At 33.0% G+C, this 16,377-nt stretch overlaps 1 protein-coding gene across 3 annotated transcripts in view; it reads left to right on the plus strand.

Moving 5' to 3' along the window:
- The window catches only part of LOC114324244 (uncharacterized), a 104,634-nt gene extending 94,592 nt beyond the window's left edge, over positions 1 to 10,042 (plus strand). For all 3 annotated transcript variants that reach the window (XM_050646396.1, XM_028272036.2, XM_028272035.2), the window contains one exon: positions 6,935 to 10,042. In XM_050646396.1, coding sequence (XP_050502353.1) covers positions 6,935 to 6,985 — 51 coding nt within the window. In that variant the 3' untranslated portion in view covers positions 6,986 to 10,042. The remainder of the gene's footprint in view (positions 1 to 6,934) is intronic.
- Positions 10,043 to 16,377: the final 6,335 nt, after the last annotated feature.

Raw genomic sequence — 16,377 nt, forward strand, 5'->3', positions numbered from 1 at the left:
TAATATATACAGGGTGAGTCATGAGGAACTGTACATACTCCTACCTCGTATAGAGGCTCCTATGGGGAATAACAAATGACCATTAAAAAGTGTCTGCTCCCCTTGTTTAATAATATACAGGGCGAGTTTCGCATTTTGACAGAAATTTATTTTCGTCATAATTTTTGAACGGTCAGATCGATGTGTCTTTTATTTTTGTCAATCGTTACACTATTACCACCTAATCAACTGATTTATTCAAATTAGATTTTAGATTTTAGATTTTACATAAGTTTAAACACATTTTCGACCCTAATTTTTCTCATTTTTTTCAAAAATGACCATTTTAAAAGTAGTTTTTTAAAACAAAAACGACTTCACCTAATAAAAATTCCTTCGTTCATTCACTAGCCAGAGGTATAAACTACAAGATACTTTTTGATTTTTTGATTTCAGATGAGACTGGACTTAGTTATGATGCCCACCGCAAAAAAGGGCTGTTGTCGAAAAATTGCAGTCAACTCTACAAAAATGAATATTTTTGGCTGAAATTTTTTTTAGGGTACCTTAGGTACTATACTTTTACATGTTCCAATTATAAATAAAAGTAATTTTTATTTTTCGAGATATAATTTTTTAAAAAGTCACTTTCTTTACCCACAAGACCTATGGAACCCCTAAGTTCTTGATACGTGTAAATGTTCAAGCAAATAGCTTGATAAGACGTTTTACCTACTTTTTTTTTTTGTTTAAAAAGTAATTTCAAATTCAAACTGTTAAAATAATCGGAACCAAGTTTTCGTTGGAATTTGGCTATGATGAATAGGTAGTGAGGTGCAATTTTTAGATCTCCCCGTGTCTTCTTTTATTTATCATTCGCTTGGTTTGCAAACAATAGAAACCACGGATAGGCGTATATAACCAGAAACTTGGTCTCATTAGAGGTTTTATTTCTCCGGAAATAAAACTTCGAATTGTTTTCAGCAGATGTCACTACGGCATCCATATCGAGCTATTTTGTTGTAATTCGGTATTAAGAGACTGGATTTGTTTCAATTCGTTCAAAAGTAGTCATATACAGGGTGTTTGGTAAAGAATGGGCCATAGCTTAACCTTAGATTCCTGAGGTTAAAATAGGTCGATTTAAGTTAACATCTTGGTACGAAAGTTGATAATAACCGAAATACAGGGTGTCAAAGTTAAACTTTTATTATATTTATTCTTGAATATTTCCTAACAGGCATAGGACAACAACACGAAATTTGGTAAGTGGTGCTGGTACTGTACACCCTACTAAATTATGTTAAACAAACATTTCTGGCTACTACCAGAGGCGTACGACGGGGGAACGTGAATGGTTGATCCTTCCCAAATTCTACGCCACTGGCGGAATTGCTATTTTGGTGCAATTTTTTGATTCTCAAATACTTTCTATGTAAATAACAAACTCTTCGTTCGTAACGATAAAGCCATTAGTTTTCGAGATATTTGAAGCTAAAAACGAAGGAGCATAATACATTAATCAAAATAAGTGTGCCTTTTCATCTTAACTTCAAATATCTCGAAAACTACATAATTACTTTATCGTTACGAATGAAGAGTATATTATTTGCATAGAAAGTATTGGAGATTCTAAAAATTATGCTAAAATAGCAGTTTCATCAGTGGCGTAGAATTTGGGAAGTGTCAACCATTCACTTTCCCCTGTCGTACGCCTCTGGTATTAGCCAGAAACGATTATTTAACATAATTTAGTAGGGTGTACAGTGCCTACACTTTCTGCCAAGTATGACACGGATATGTCAAATTAACCCGTGTTGAGCTGCCCCCCCCCCCACTTGCAAAAATTAAAAAACAAATAGCGCTGATTTATGAGCTATTTATGAGCTCTCATATTTCGCAAATTAAAAATTTTGAGCTCGTTACACTGAGCAGGAATTTAATATTTTAGTGGGGGGCTGAGTCAGCCCCCCCATTACTTAAAAATAGGAATATTGAAGCGATCTTTGCGGCAGAATTACGAGCTATTTATGAGCTCTCGAAGCGATATAGTTTAGATTTTTGAGCTCATCCCCTTCATCTCCAAACAACCCTTTAATTGATTTAACTTACGAGAAACATGCTGAGAAAAATTAAAATTTATCGTATCGCCGATATAATTCGTATAGCTTATTCTAAGAATAAACTCTTAAACCCATTTCGATTATTGAGCTACAACCCCTTCGCAGGAAAACCACCCCACCTTCCCGGCTTAAGAGAGAGTTGTACTTAAAATGAATTCAATTTATATTTTGGCGACTACATATCGTTTAATAATTTATGAGCTCCCAAAATACACGCATTTAGATCATTAAATTTCAATTTCTTTTGTATAGTGCAGTCACTGTAAGGTAAAAATAAACTATTACCTTCAATTTCAGTGAACCCTCATCGCTTTTTACGAAAATTGGTGAGTGGTTAGAGGATACCTCAAGAAAGTGCCACCTTGCGCTTCTACCCTGAGGATGGATGCCACCCCTTCTCGGGGGTGAAAATTATTTTATTAAAAATAACTTCAAAAATCGATAGAAGGACAAATTATAAGCAAAATTTGTTATACAGGGTGTCCCGAAAAGATTGGTCATAAATTATACCACAGATTCTGGGGTCAAAAATAGGTTGATTGAACCTCACTTACCTATATACAATAGTGCACACAAAAAAAGTTACAGCCCTTTGAAGTTACAAAATTAAAATCGATTTTTTTTCATATATCGAAAACTCAGAGATTTTTTATTGAAAATTGACATGTGGCATTTTTACGACAGCAATATCTTAAAAAAAAAATTAAGTACAATTTGTGCACCCCATACAAATTTTATGGGGGTTTTGTTCCCTTAAACGCCCCCAAACTTTTGTGTACGTTCCAATTAAATTATTATTGTGGCACTATTAGTTAAACACATTATTTTTAAAACTTTTTTGCCTCTTAGTACTTTTTCGATAAGCCAGTGTTTATCGAGATATTTTGAATATTTGTCGAATCCACCACATATTTGTATATGGTTAAGTACGGTTATAGAGACCTGTTAATAATCTGAAAATTTATTTATAATTTACATTTTTAGGTATATTTTAAAAAAGAAGCTACATCTCGATAAAAGGTGACTTATGAACAAAAGACTAAGAGACAAAAGTTTTAAAAACACGGTGTTTAACTAATGGTACCACAATAATAGTTTAATTGGAACGTACACAAACATTAGGGGGGTTTAAAGGAACAAAACCCCCATAAATTTTTTACGTAAATATATTGAAAAAGAAGCCGCATCTCAATAAAAACTGGCTTATCGAAAAAATACTAAGAGGCAAAAAAGTTTTAAAAACGTTGTATGTAACTAATGGTACCACAATAATGAATTAATTGGAACGTACACAAAAGTTTGGGGGGGTTTAAGGGAACAAAATCCCCATACATTTTTTATGGGGTGGACAAATTTCACTATAATTTTGTTTTAAGATGTTCCTGACATAAGAATTATACATGTCCATTTTCAATAAAAAATCTCTAATAGTTTTCGATATATTGAAAAAAATCGATTTTCATTTTGTAACTTCAAAGGGCTGTAACTTTTTTGTGAGCACATTTGTACTAAGGTAAGTTAGGTTCAATCGAACTATTTTTGACCCCAAAATGTGTGGTATAATTTATGACCATTCTTTTCGGGACACCCTGTATAAAAGTTATTAAAATAAATCAATACTTTTTTAAAGATCAAAGATTTTAATGTTTCGTCAAAAAAATGCATGCTGTAAAGCGGTTTTAAATAAGTTATCATTACCAAAATTGAAGTTTTGAAAAATCTTTTATTATCAATTAAAAGTGAGTTATATGTATGTAATTATTGAATTTTTTTTTTTCGGCGAGTACTCAGATCTTATTATTTAAGCCTAATTAACGGGAAAACGATGCATTTTATAAAATATAAATATTTAATATACGCTTGTCAAAGTACTCAGCAATACCAAAGGATATAGACGTGAAAGTATATTATATTCTTTGGCAATACTTAACAAGTGAGCTACTGACGAAGTTGATATCATCAAATCTAAGCAAATTACACAATGCAAATAAGACGACCCTTTAGAATTTTTTAGGAAATAGTGAAATTTAAAACATACGCCATTTTCAAAAAAATTGAAAATTTTTCGCAATCCCTATAAGACTTTCTTTACTTTAGCATAAGTAATGACCTTAAACATTTTGGCCGATTTAGAACGCATATTTTTAAAAAATATGCATTTATTTACCGATTTACCGATTTAAAAAAATCAAAATTTTTCAAATTTTCGTAAATTATTTTCTTTTGATAATAACTCCAACAATACTAGATACACGTAAAAAATGATAGAGAACGAAATTTGAGTTTTTTTATTAGCAAACATTTTACTTGTCTTTTTATTTCTGTGTGAATCAAAATAATCAAGGTAGAAACGTTGAAGGTCCGGTTTCACCAAAAACAAATAAATCAATGAATAGTTATTCCTCAAATAAAATTTATTATACGTTTATATTTTTATTTTGTTTCAATATAACTTTAATAATTTAAGATTAAACTGACGAATTTACTTTCTTATAAATATCTACAGCGATATTAATAGACGGAGATGCAGCGCTGAAAAATCTATTTGAATTTACTAAAGCTAGATTTTTCACAGTTGATTACTGTGAGTGTGTAGAGAAACATACTGCGGTCGGTCAAGCGAAACGTAGAACAGGGATTTACTGAGAGGGTATCAAAGTTGCTTTCCTACGAAGGTAATTATTTCCATTTACTAAGGCTGAAAATCGGTACACGCATTCTAAATTAAATATAAATAAAAGTTATTATAGTCGGTCAGCTGTATGGCGGGACAGAGCCGGTCGGTCGGCCCCAATAGTCGATTGAGGAAGTGAAGCATTTTGGCTCGCAATTTTTTCGTCCAGCATGGATTTACTTGAAATTTTCACAGAAGGTAGGGAATAGTCCAAGGATCATTTTCTATATCATGCCGCTATCATACGCTAAAACCTTGGGGGTGGTTGCCACCCCATTTCGGGGGTGGTAATTTTTTATTAGATTTTAACCATGTAATTCGATGTAAAAAGTGATTCTAAGAAAAAAATGTTTTTTACATTTTCTTCGTAAAACTAATATTTTTCGAGTTATTCGCGCTTGAAAATAACAGTTTTTCGACGAAAAAATCGAGATTTTTAAAGGGTTTTTTGAGAATACCTCGAAAAATATTCTATATATTTTTGGCGATAAAAAGTTGCTTTAAAAATGATTTTGTAGGATTTTTAAAGAGCTATAAGTCTGTGTAAATTAAATTCCGTAAGATCACTTAGTTTTTAATTGGGGCGGGTTTAAAGGGCTCGAATAAGGGAGTGTTTGCTGGTAAATAGAGGTTTTAAACAGCTATATCTGGCTAAATATCACTGTAATGAAAATCTATGCACAGGGTAATTTTAATCATTAAAAAAGCTACAATTTAGTAGTTTATAATTTTTTTCGTATCTTCAGTATTTTCGGAGATATTTAGAAGTAAAAGGTGAAAAATACCCAATTTCAAAAAATCAATTTTTCTTTAAACTCCAATTTTTCCAAAATTAGGCCTTTTAAATAGGTTAAACTCCTTGAATGTATTGATGATATAAATATAAAAGGAACTACAGAAAGTTCTCATTGATAATTGTTGAATGAAATTGATAATAATTGTTCTCACTGATTCTTTCGTAGAGAAAAGCAGGTACGGACATTTTCTTGATTATAAGTCGCTTAATTTTCATGCTAGAAACTTTTTATTATCATTTTTTGAAAGGTTCAATTGTATACTTGAAAAAAGATTATTTAAGTTTTCCTCGAAAAATGCAAATTTTTCCCATTATTTGACTTTAAATATTTCAAATTCTTCATTTGACAAAAAAAGCTAATTTTTAACATGACGTATCTCGGTTTGTATTGGTCTTAAATATATTATTGGAAAAGAATTTGGTTTGTGTTACTAAAAGGTACAATTTTGATATCTACAGTTTTTTTTATTAAATGCATATTTTTCGAGGTATTCTCAAAAAACCCTCTAAAAAAGTCGATTTTTTCGTCGAAAAACTGTTATTTTCAAGCGCGAATAACTCGAAAAATATTAGTTTTACGAAGAAAATGTAAAAAACATTTTTTTATTAGAATCACTTTTTCAATCAAATTGCATGGTTAAAATGTAATAAAAAATTCCCACCCCCGAGATGGGGTGAAAAGCACCCCCAAGGTTTTAGCGTATGATAGCGGCATGATATAGAAAATGATTCTTGGACTATTCCCTACCTTCTGTAAAAATTTCAAGTAAATCTATGCTGGACGAAAGAATTGCGAGCCAAAATGCTTCATTTCCTCAATCGACTAATGGGGCCGACCGACCGGCTATGCCCCGTCATACAGCTGGCCGACTATAATAACTTTTATTTATATTTAATTTAGAATGTGTGTACTGATTTTCAGCCTTAGTAAATGGAAATAATTACCTTCGTAGGAAAGCAACTTTGATATCCTCTCAGTAACCCCTGTTCTACGTTTCGCTTGACCGACCGCAGTATTTTTATCTACACACTCACAGTAATCAACTGTGAAAAATCTAGCTTTAGTAAATTCAAATAGATTTTTCAGCGCTGCCTCTCCGTCTATTAGAGCTTTTATTTCTCTGGAAATAAAACTTCGAATTATTAAATATTTAAATATATACAGAATGATCAATATTGTTCTGAAGCTTTCTTGAGGCTACTTGTGCAAATTTACTATTAATTTTAATTGAGAATAAGCCATAATATTAGTTAGAAATTAAATTTATTTGACATTTCAATTTCTACTTCGGAAATGATCTATATATACTACATTGACATTGATAAACGACTTCTTACCAATATTTTTCTTTTCTGTTTCAGAGTATGGAACAGCTTCTGGCGCAGGCTAAAAGAAGGGCAGCACAAAAATAGAAAAAAAGATTTTTAATAATTGATATCTGGCGTTTTACAACAAAATCATTTTACTGTGTAAAATGTACTTATTAAAAGAAAAGTGTTTGTTTTATTTGTCTTGTACGATATTGTCTTCCACAGCATCGTAATATTTTTATCATTTGTTTGTGTTCTTTTCTTTTACTATTTTCGTGTATTGCTCAAGCGTTTTTAATTTTAATATAATAATCCGGTCAACTTAGACATCAAAATAGTTGGCAAATAACAAAAATTGCCGGAGAGCCAAATTTTGGTGGAGAGCTAGATTTTACCATAACAAATAAAGTTTTAAAAGTCCCCATCGATCCCATGTGTGCAACAAAAGTTATTTGGGGTCAAAAGTCAAAATTTGAGATTTTTTAGATTTTTCTCGAAAACGGTAAGTTTTATCAAAATAAAACATCAAACCAAAGTTGTAGATCTTAACATTCTCTACAAAAATAGTCCTTACAATTTTTTTCCTAAGAGCTACCATTCCTGAGATATCGCGATTTTAAAAGTTAATTTATACATTATATGCACTGAAGACAGTATAAATGCCTATTTGTGTCTCTTTTATATAATATATTATACCATTCTGAAAATATTTCTTCAAAAGATAATCAGTCCCAAGCTGAATTTCCTCTATCCACGTGGCCTTGAAAAACATTTGGCTATACCTTACAAGCGTCTACCATTTAGCAGACATTACGAGCTTACAGTGACAGTGGTATTTAACGGTTACAGTGACTGGACAAAGAATATTAAAGCTGCAGAACAACGTCGTCGAACTACAAAAACATCATCGGGTTCCGAGATTATCTTTGATGAAAATATAACAGTTCCAGCGAATCAACAACAATTTTTCGCTAACATTAATAATAAATCTCGTTTCATTTCCATGTTAACTGACATTAACAGCTGCGAATATTGAAGTGAAACAAGCTAAAAATGACGCAAATATCCTTATAATTGAGACAGCAATTGAAAAATTTAAGGCAACAAACACAACAATTGTAGTTGGTGAAGATGTTGATTTGTTAGTACTGCTTACTGCAAGTAGATAAAGTTATTTATTTTCTGAAACCTGGAAGGGCTCAACAGCGAACAGAGATATATTCTTCGAAAAGTTTATCGGCTTATCCCAAATGCCAAAATTACATTTTATTTTTACATGCGATAACCCGCTGTGACACTACGTCAGCAATGTACAGAAGGGGTAAAACTTCAGTAGGTACTTAAATTATTCGAAAAAAAAATTGACTGCTGTAAAGTTTTTACAGAACTTGATTCCACACCGCAAACAATAGTTACGGAATGAATTCGCTTTCTTCTTGCGGTTTATGGAGCTCCAAAAAAAAATTAGTTGTCTTGATAAATACCGATACTTAACTTTTGTAAAAAATATGCGAAACAAGAAACAAGTACAACTATCATGTCTTCCTCCAACATCAGCATCTGCTTTTCAACATTTGTATCGAGTATATTATCAAGTTCAAACATGGCTAGGCAATGAACTGAATCCAGAAGATGGGGGATGGGGGTTGGAAATTAATAGATAATACTCTGGAACCGATTAAAATCTTACTCACACCTGCTCCAGAAAAACTCCTTAACACTATTTTTGCAATTGCAAAAAAGGTTGTAGTGCCAAATGTGGATGTAAAAAAGTCTGATTGCTGTGTTCTCTAGCGTGTACCAACTGCCAAGGTCAGTCTTGCTCAAATGTCCAGTTTAGTACAACAGAGGAAGACTCCTGTGATTTTAATGAAGAAACCAATGACTCAGTCACATTTGAACAATTTTTGAACATCCAGCAAGAGGAATAAGATGAAATCGAAGAAGACTTAACTGTTGAAGTAGACTTTCAAGAATATGAATTTGATTAAAATCTAAAGAAATCAAAACAATAGTGTTAACCTAATAAACAATAGCAATATCAATAATCAATATCAATAATAAGGTAATATCTAGAACTTGACCAGTATTGTTTCCTTATATTATCCTAAAATTGTCAAAACAGTTAGTGGAGTAGGCCTGAAGGGGAAACCACGGTAAATATAAAACGCGCCGAGTACACTACCTCACAGTTGGTGTGGAAACGTGTGCATATCATGTATAATGTGACTCTTAGAATCGCGATATCTCAGTAATGGCAACTCTTAGGAAAAAAATAGTAAGGACTATTTTTGTAGAGAATTTTAAGATCTACAACTTTGGTTTAAGGTTATTTTTTGATAAAACTTACCGTTTTCGAAAAAAATCCAAAAAATCTCAAATGTTGACCTTTGACCCCGAATAACTTTTGTTGCACACATGGGGTCGATGGGGACTTTTAAAACTTTATTTGTTATTTAATGCCCGTCTTTCCATAAGAAACCTTCCTCATTAACAATTAAAAAAATATGTTTTAAAATAAAACATGTCTAAAATTTTTATTGAGACCTGATAGAAAAAGGGCTGAATTTGAATTTATGTAGTTGATAATTACAAAAATGATATTCTTTACTTGTGTTTTTGAGCTTTGAAAATTGTCGTCTTTTGTTCTTTTTTCAATTTTAAATGGTTTATAACTCGAAAACGATCAACTTTAGAGAAAAATTACAAAAGAGCATTTTTGTTTAGAATGCTCCAAAAAATCTGAAATAATATCTGCCCGGGTCGAATTTTTTTTTTTTTTTTCATAAAAAAAAGTGTCATTTTTTTATTATTAATTAATAATAGTTAGAACAAGATAAGATCGGGCAACCCTTGTTTTTTGTAATTGTTAACATGCTAAATTACATATCCAATAATTTTTATCCATTAAACAGATCGGTGCAAATCGACCCTATATCGGATCCTCTACTATTAATATATTTTACGTAGAATTTTAATTTATTGATTGATTTATTATTATTAGATGTTTATTTGTTTATGATATATTGACAGTTAAAAAACGCCATATTTATATATTTTTCGTAAGTGAATTCGTTGATCGACTTAGTTTTAAGGTTATTTAGAGTGGTTATTATTTTTAGCATTTTAAGAGTTGTTTAAATACACGTATTTTAATTATATATGTTTATTTTTTTCCCTTGAATTATGGATTTCAAGTTAATTACCTGAATAATATAATTATTTGCCGTCATAAAGCTATGAGGAGACACGTAAAAAGAGAACGACATATAAGTGAATTGAACATTGGAAAGAATTAAAGACAAAAGTATTAAACAAAAACCATAGACAAAAGAAGAAAAAGGAAAGAAGCACACACGAAATATATGGAAAGATAAAGTAGAGAAACCAGAATAACTTTTATGTAAAAAAATATATAGAGAGAGTCTGTAATTTGGAATTAATTCAATATCTCAAATACTAACTGTTTTTTTGAAAAATGCCGTCGATTAGTATTTCAAATTGTCCTTTTTGACATACAATAATAATGTATACAGGGTGTCCCAATTTAGAGATATGACGTCGTCGTTGATTTTTTAAATGGCAACACTGTCATTTTGATAGCATGTGTAAAGTTATACACAACTGCAAAGTTTCAAATTTTTTTCCCTACCATTTACGAGATAATAAAAAATAACAAAGTTATGAAAAACAAGTAATCAAATAATAATTGAAGTTAATTATTTCAGTTAAGAGGATCGGTACGTATTTTCGGCTGCAATGCTATTCAAATGGGGATTCATTTTTTTCGAATCCTGAGAAAACTAATAAGTATTTTTGAAAAATGTAAACGCAGAATGAAAGATCACGTTATTAGCGAGGGCCGAAAGTCCCTGAGAACTTCTATAATGTTTATTTTAATAAGTTACAGGGGTGAAAAACTAAGAGAAAATTTAATGTGATTTTTAATTTCAAATATATCATTCAAAATAAACTTTTTATTTATTCTAAGGGACTTTCGGCCCTCGGTAATAACTTAGTCTTTCATTCTGCGTTTAAATTTTTCAAAAATATTTATTGCTTTTTTCAGGATTCGAAAAACATAAACACAATGCCGTGGTAAAATTTTCCAAATCTATCTTTGTCTTACAACGCACTCAGCCGAATATAAATATAGTATTGTCAGTCAGACACTGACAGTCAGTGACAATTTTAAATATTTGACATTGCATCGGGAATATGCATAGAGTTATATATTAGCATAGAGAGAGTGTCATTCAGAGCGAAGTGACGACACCATCTTTTTTATTTGGATTAGTGCTGTTTCACTCTTACGCATAGTAAAGCTGCTACAGTTGTCCTCTTCCGTGCCTATATTCACACCGAATGTCATCATAGATTTTCGATACAATGTGTTAGAAAGAGATGCAGCAAACCAGTCCATGAGATCTTGTCGTCAGGAAGCTCGGAAGGTAGGCTCCCTCTATGTTAATATATACCTCTATGGGAATATGTTGAGTTATTGATTAAATATTATTGATATATAATGTATTTGATAAATAATTGATTTAAGACGTGAACTTAATAAAAAGTTATTTATTGTGTATTATTTGTGGAAGATCCAAGCAGATAATACATCAGGATAATATATTCTGTGATTGGGACACCCTGTATACATTATTATTGTATGTCAAAAAGGACAATTTGAAATACTAATTGACGGATCTTAGCATTTTTCAAAAAAACAATTAGTATTTGAGATATTGAATTTATTCCAAATTACAGACTCTCTCTGTATAATATGTAGAAGAGCAACAAAGGCAGAAAATTTGAAAATCCTAAAATGCAAAAGTAGCATACCAGTTGTACCAATAAAACTTCAACTAACGTTGGAGCCAATTTTTTCGACTTCGACTAGCTCTAGTCTTTTTGAGTGTCTATCTATCTAATTAGCCTTCTTCGGTCCATCTTTCTCAACAATGTAAGATATGCTGACGATCGGGAACGCTAGTAGAACTACAACATCTCGTTCAAAGTCTCAATATATACTGTAACAGTTACGGCTTGAAAATTAATTTTAAAAAAAGTAAATTTATGATAATCGCGAAATCAAAGAACATCAGAGCTAATCTTATATAGGCAATACAGCGATTGAGCGTGTGTCCTGTTATAAATATCTAGGTGCTTGGATCACAGACGATGTAACTATGTATGTATAGGTTTTAGAACGTCTTTCGACGTTGTCCTATGCCTAACTTCTACGTCCTTCTATCATCCCATTGGCCAACTCTAAGATCCCTTGTACTCATTGCTTTGGTTACCCCTTCTTTCCATGTCTTTTTGGGTCTTCCTCGTTTTTTTGCGGTTTGGTGGTACCCACTGCATGATCTTTTGGGCAATCTTGTGTCTTCCATTCGTTGAACATGACCATACCAAATCAACTGTTTCCTCTCAATGTCTGTTGTTAAGTAACCATCTATTCCAATTCGTCGTCTTACTTCCTCATTTCGAACTCTTTCCCTACGGGATATACCTAACGATCTTCTAACCACATCCATTTCTACAGGTTCTAATTTTTTCCTGTTGTTCTCGGTTATTCTCCAAGTTTCTGCTCCGTAAAGTAGGCTGCTTTTAATAAATGTTTCATAGATATTGTATTTTCGCTGTATTCCTATTTCGGAGCTCCAAAGTATTCCATTTAGGCAGCCAATTGTTCTTCTAGCTTGTGTTATCCTTTTCTTTATTTCCTCATCATCTTTTCCCGTTCTATCGAAGATTATTCCCAGGTACGTGTATTCACTACAGGATGTGATTTGTTCATTATCCTCTAGTTCGATATTGGATAACTCAGCTCCTGTGGGTAGGTATTTAGTTTTTTCCGCATTAATTTCCAAGCCCCACTGTTCATATTCCTCCTTTAGTTTTTTGTCATATACTGTAGGTCGTCTTTATCATTAGCTATGATTACTTGGTCATCAGCAAATTGTAAGGTATATAAACAAACCTCTCCGAGGTCTATACCCATACCGTGGCATTTACGTTTCCACTGGTTTAGTGCTTTTGCAACATATATCTTGAACAGTTGGTGAAATACAGCAGCCCTGGTGCAGACCCTTGTTAACTATGAACTTTTTAGATAGTGTGTTGCCAATTTTTACTTGTGATGTAGAATTTTCATATAGATTTTTTAAGGCTTTGACTAGAGTGTAGCTGATGTTAGTTTCTTGTAGTGATTTCCACAATTTAGTCACAGAAACGCTGTCGTATGCTTTACGCAGGTCAACAAACATGAGATGGGTCTCTTGATTGGGTTCTGATTTTTTTTCAATTAATTGTTTTAGGCAGAAGACATTATCCGTGCAAGTCCTTCCAGCGCGGAAACCAGCCTGTTCTTCTTCTTCTTCTTGTTCCCTATACTCCATCTCAATGAGATTTCTAAGAATGTGCCCGTACACCCGGCTTAGTGTACTAGTTACCGATATCCCTCTGCATTTGAGCAATCCAACTTATTTCCTTTTTTATGAATGGAAGAAATATAAGCGCTACTTTCCATAAACTGGGTGGTGTGACACCGTTTATATAGCGTGTCCCAAAAGTAGCGGAACGGTCGAAAATTTCGCGAACTAGACATCGGATCGAAAAACTGAAAAATACGTGTTCAATCATTTTCAAAAATCTATCCAATGACACCAAACACCAATCCCCACTACACCCCCTGAAGGTGGGGTGAGGGGTAAGTTTAAAATCTCAAATGGAAACCCCCAGTTTTTCTTGCAAATTTGGATTCGTTACGTAAAAGTAGGCAACTTTTATTCAAGACATTTTTTCGAACTGTGGATAGATGGCGCTATAATTGGGAAAAACGATTTATTCTGATACCATAGGTAAATTATAGAAACGGCCTAATATCTCACGAAATACACTTCCAAATGAGAAACCAAAAAACATATTTTTAATCTTTTTCGAAAACCTATCGAATAATACCAAACATGACCCTCCAACCCACCCCCTGGATGTGGGGTGGGGGGTAACTTTAAAATCTTAAATAGCAACCTCCACTTTTTATTGCAGATTCGGATTCGTCATAAAAATTTAAGCAACATTTATTCGAAAATTTTTTAAAAATTTCTGATAGATGGTGCTAATAAATTGTATTTTTCCATTTAAAAAATTTGCTTAATTTTTCATGACGGATCCGAATCTTTAATCAAAAGTGGGGGTTGCTATTTAAGATTTTAAAGGTACCCACCACCCCACCTCCAGGGGGTGGGTTGGAGGGTCACGTTTGGTGTTATTCGAAAGGTTTTCGAAAAATATTAAAATTTTTTTTTTTGTTTCTTATTTGGAATTGTATTTCGTGAGATATTAGACCGTTTCTATAATTTACCTGTGGTATCAGGATAAATCGTTTTTCCCAATTATAGCGCCATCTATCCACACTTCGAAAAAATGTCTTAAATAAAAGTTGCTTACTTTTACGTAACGAATTAAAATCTGCAAGAAAAACTGGGGGTTTCCATTTGAGATTTTAAAGTTACCCCCCACCTCACCTCCAGGGGATGTAGTGGGGGTTGGTATTTGGTATCATTGGATAGATTTTTGAAAATGATTGAACACTTATTTTTCAGTTTTTCGATCCGATATTTAGTTCACGAAATACTCGACCGTTCCACTACTTTTGAGACACCTTGTATATTTGTTCATACACCAAGTAAGTGCTTGAAAGAGTTTATCTGTGCCACGTTTTATTAATTCGACAGGAATATTTTCTGGCCCTGGAGCTCTACCACAGACGATACTGATCAAATAAAAGGGATTAAATGCAGAATAGAAATTGCTAGTTCAGTCTTTAATAGAATGCGCAAACTCTTTTGCAATCGGTATATCAACATAAAGTTAAGAATACGAATGCTGTAGTGTTATGTCTTTTCCACCGTGTTATATGGAGTTGAGGCTTGGATATTAAAACAGTCGACGATAAAAAACATCGAAGCATTCGAGATGTGGTGCTATAGGCGCATTCTGAAAATATCATGAATGGACCTGGTCACTAACATGCAAGTACTCCAAACTTAAGACCAAAGATGCGAAATTATAAATGAGATAAACGTGAGAATGGTGATAAAGAAATGAGATGAGGGGTGAAAAGTAAGAACTTTTAAGAAATATCATGCAGGGCAAAAGAAGTGTGGGAAGAAGAAACATATCGAGGCTTCGCAATTTACGTGAATGGTTCGGGTGTAGTTTGATTGAACTTTTTAGGCGCGCTGCTAACAAAGTCGCATTTGCCATGATGATTTCCAATCTCCGCCAGGAGTGGCACGTGAAGAAGAAGAAGGTCCATCTTTGAACATAGGCCTTCCCAGTCCTTTTCCATTTTTCTCTGTCTGTCGCTACAGTTGTCCACCTAGAGCCCACGTGCTTCTTGATATCATCTGACCAGCTCAGTTAGGGCCTTCCTCTGCTTCGTTTATATTCCCACGGTCTCCAATTTATAAGGATTTTGTTCCATCGGTCTTCTTTTTGTCTTCCATCGGAATTTTTATATGATAACTCCAGAATGCGTTTATTTAAAAAAATGAAAATTGGTGCGCATATTTATCTTCTAGAGATAAATAGATTACATTTATTGTAAATTTCTAGTACCTGTCATAGGGGTCCGTTTTGGGTAGGGCAACGGTTATTTTATGGCATACCTAACTTTTATGTGTTCAACTTTTAAGCATTTTTGACATTAGATTCCTCATTTGTTGTACTACCAAAAAAACACAGAGCCACAAAATGCAGCGACTATCGCACCATCAGCCTAATGAGTCATGTATTGAAAACTTTTCTCAGAATAATTCAGCAAAGAACATATAGAAAAATTGAGGAAAGAATCTCAAATACTCAATTCGGTTTTCGCTGTGGCCTTGATGCGTGATGCACTATTCGCAACCCAAGTTTTAATTCAAAGATGCAGAGATGTAAATCATGACGTTTTATGTGCGCGATTAATTTTGAAAAGGCCTTTGATAAAGTTCGCCATGAAAAAATGCTACATATTCTCAAAACTACCGGTCTGGACGGTAGGGACATTAGAATAATCGCAAATTTGTATTGGGGCCAGGCTGCATGTGCTAGGGTTGGAAATCAGTGCTCTGAAGAAGTAAGACTCAAGCGTGGAGTTCGACAAGGCTGTATATTGTCACCAATGTTGTTTAATCTTTACTCTGAAACAGTCTTAAATGAAGTGTTGGAAAACGCAAAAGGGGGAATACTCATTAATGGTATGCTTATGAACAATAACAGATACGCAGATGACACCTTGTTACTGACAGGATCAACTGAACATCTTCAAGCATTATTGAACCGAATGGTGGCATTCTGCGCGATATATGGACTCAACCTCAACGCAAGAAAAACAAAGTTTATGGGTTATTAGTAAACAAGCAGCCGTAAATAATAATAACTATAACGTAACAATCGGTAATGCCTCAATTGAACGAGTAAGTAATCTTGTATATCTGGGTACT

Source organism: Diabrotica virgifera, chromosome 3, assembly GCF_917563875.1.
Source record: "Diabrotica virgifera virgifera chromosome 3, PGI_DIABVI_V3a".
NCBI lineage: Eukaryota > Metazoa > Arthropoda > Insecta > Coleoptera > Chrysomelidae > Diabrotica > Diabrotica virgifera.